The 2,601-nt window shown below is 42.7% G+C and overlaps 1 protein-coding gene across 1 annotated transcript in view; it reads right to left on the bottom strand.

The window, feature by feature from the left end:
- LOC109968074 (protein enabled homolog) overlaps positions 1-2,601 on the bottom strand; it is a 111,089-nt gene that overhangs the window by 15,682 nt on the left and 92,806 nt on the right. Inside the window, 4 exon segments of the mRNA XM_020614081.1 lie at positions 1,230-1,278; positions 1,727-1,806; positions 1,808-1,852; positions 2,382-2,599. Of these exon segments, the coding sequence (XP_020469737.1) occupies positions 1,230-1,278; positions 1,727-1,806; positions 1,808-1,852; positions 2,382-2,599 (392 nt within the window).

The following is a 2,601-nucleotide window of genomic DNA, read 5'->3' as shown; positions in this document are numbered from 1 at the left end:
GACTGCGGAGAAGATCACCAGGACTCCACTGCCCTCTCTGCAGAGCATTTACCACCGCAGGGTGCGTAGGAAAGCTGCCTCCATCCTTAAAGACCCAATCCACCCCCAGCATGTACTGTTTGCCTCCCTACCCTTTGGCCGGAGGTTCAGAAGTGTGAAATGCAGGACCTCCAGATTGAAAAACTCTTTCTTTCCCTCTGCCATCAGACTCCTACACAGCTGAGGAGTTTGTTACCAGGAAATACATCATGTACTGATGACCTGTTTACATTCTCAGTTTGCACATGCATAATTGCACATTGACTTGTTGACTGCTGCACATGCAGCTCCCATGCAGCATACATTTTCCTATTATAATCTTATATATTTTTATTATATCTCTGCATTTGCTGCTAAAAGTGCCTTAGATTTTGTGTTACTTATTTATCTACTTTATATTTCATTTGTATTTTGTGGCATTCATGTGGATGGCAAAATAAAAATTTCATTGTACAGGGAAACACGTTTCCTAACTGTGCATATGACAAATAAACACTTTGACCTTTGACCTTGACCTTTGTCTCCTGCCACTGTTGTTTTGGCTTGTAGACTAGTACTGCAAATTTATGTTGCAGTTGACGCAGAGGAACATCACGTCTCGCTTCCGGTGCGGAATCGTGGCCTGTTGTCTGAATTCACAGGCTGGCTCATGATTATACTGCCCTTTGCTTGATCTGTATGAACAGCACAAGGGCAGGATACTGGTGACTCTTTAGAAGAGCAGCAGTGTGGGATGGCAGTGTAAAAATGACTGATGACAGGGCAGGAGGAGCAAGGAAGAACAGAGGGAGAAGAGGACGGCATACTGCCTGAGTTTGTTTTGATTCTCACTGACTAACAGCTGAGAGTTTGAGGGCAAAAGTTAGCTAGATAGGCTTTAATAGAAGCCTGGTAAATGTAGGCAGCAAACAAGCTATTAGAGGAGCTATTGTGTAATTTAGCAGCAGAGGGAAAGTGATAACATTCTGGCACTAAATCAAACAAGTTGTAGATTTGAATTGATTTATTCTTTCAAGCATGTAAAGACAGTTGATATGTCAACACACATAATTTTACACATATCCAACAAATGCTAATCCAATATCAATTTGCTTATACCTAGTACATGCTTGAATGGAGTAGGAAGAAGTCAGACTTATCCAGTCCTACCCCATGAATACAGCAGACAAGAAGGATCTAATGGTACTTACTGATCTCTGGTCAGGTTCAGGTGATGAGCCCTTCTCTGCAATTCTTCTCCTGTAAGACAGAGTCCAGAATTATTTCTGAAAAACAGTTGCTATTTTTAAAAACATATCATCATGTTTAATGTTAATATCATAAAGCACAGACCACACAATTCCTCCTGAACTCCACATTTTTAAAACCTAAATTCCTTAGATTTCTCTAGATCTTACAGTGATACTTCTCTGTCAGCAACAAAGTGCATTTAAATTACGATTTTACTACATATCATCTCATAATACTGAGGAATAGTGAGAGTGATGAGTACATGAACTTATTCTTCAGGTGGCACAACAAAATCCATTGCGACCAACATTGAGGTTTGCTAAATCTACTGTATGGCAACTGTGTCAAGTTTCACTTTTCTGTAGTATATGAAACAAGATCTGAAATTCATTCATATGACTCAAGTGCCTATTTTGAGACGTACTGAATCGAAGAGTAATATATGATGTGTCGCTACCTCCTTGCTAACAGGGCACTCATCTCCTCCATGAGCCCTCCTCCTCCAGGCAGAGGGCCGTTGCCTCTGGCTTCAGATTTCAGCCCCGGGCATGCCTGCTGCCAGACCTGCCGCTGCATCGTCACTCTGTAACAGTGATACAAGCAACATCTCCAGTCAAATACAAAGGAATGCAGCAAGTTCTATACAATCAGAGGGAAGAAATAACCCTAATAGATATTGAAAATGTACAGCATTACTGGTCTTTAAATAGGTAAAACCTTAAATATTAAAACCAATGATTTTGTGGCAAATGTCTGTATTTTTCCATGTTTGATTGTCATCACATTACATCAATCTCCTCTGAATTACAAATGGGATGTGTCAGTCATTGTGTGTGTGGGTGTGTGTGAGATCATGCTTGAACATGGCATGTGTTTGAATGTTTCAGTGACAGTGATTTTGTATGAACGTTGAGTGTCTACCATCAGTGCTTCAGTCAAGTCAGTGTTTCACTGAAAAGGACACAAAGATCAATAGGAAAATATAACCGTGCATGTGTACACATTTGATGCCTTTCTGTACTGTATCTTGTATGATTCAAATATGAAGAGCTATGAGTGTAGACATGCGATGTCAAGCTCAACATGGATCCAATAACTTTTCAAGTGCTCACCCTTGGCACTTTACGTAGCTTGGCTCCAGCGAGGGCAGCAGCCAGGCCTGAGAGGGGGCGGTCCTCTGTAGGAGAGAACAGTCCGGCAGGAAGGGGTGGTGCTGGAGGAGGGAGAGGGGCTCCGGGAGGAGGAGCTGGACCTGATGGTGAAGGGGGGGTCCCGCCTGGAGTCAGTGTAGGAGGGAGTGGAGGGGCTGGGGGTGGAGGAGGATGGCCAGCC

The sequence above is a fragment of the Monopterus albus genome, unplaced genomic scaffold (genome assembly GCF_001952655.1).
Source record: "Monopterus albus unplaced genomic scaffold, M_albus_1.0 scaffold142.1, whole genome shotgun sequence".
NCBI classification, from domain to species: Eukaryota; Metazoa; Chordata; class Actinopteri; order Synbranchiformes; family Synbranchidae; genus Monopterus; species Monopterus albus.
The sequence above is the reverse complement of the archived record's forward strand: the minus strand, read 5'-3'. Positions and strand labels throughout refer to the sequence as shown.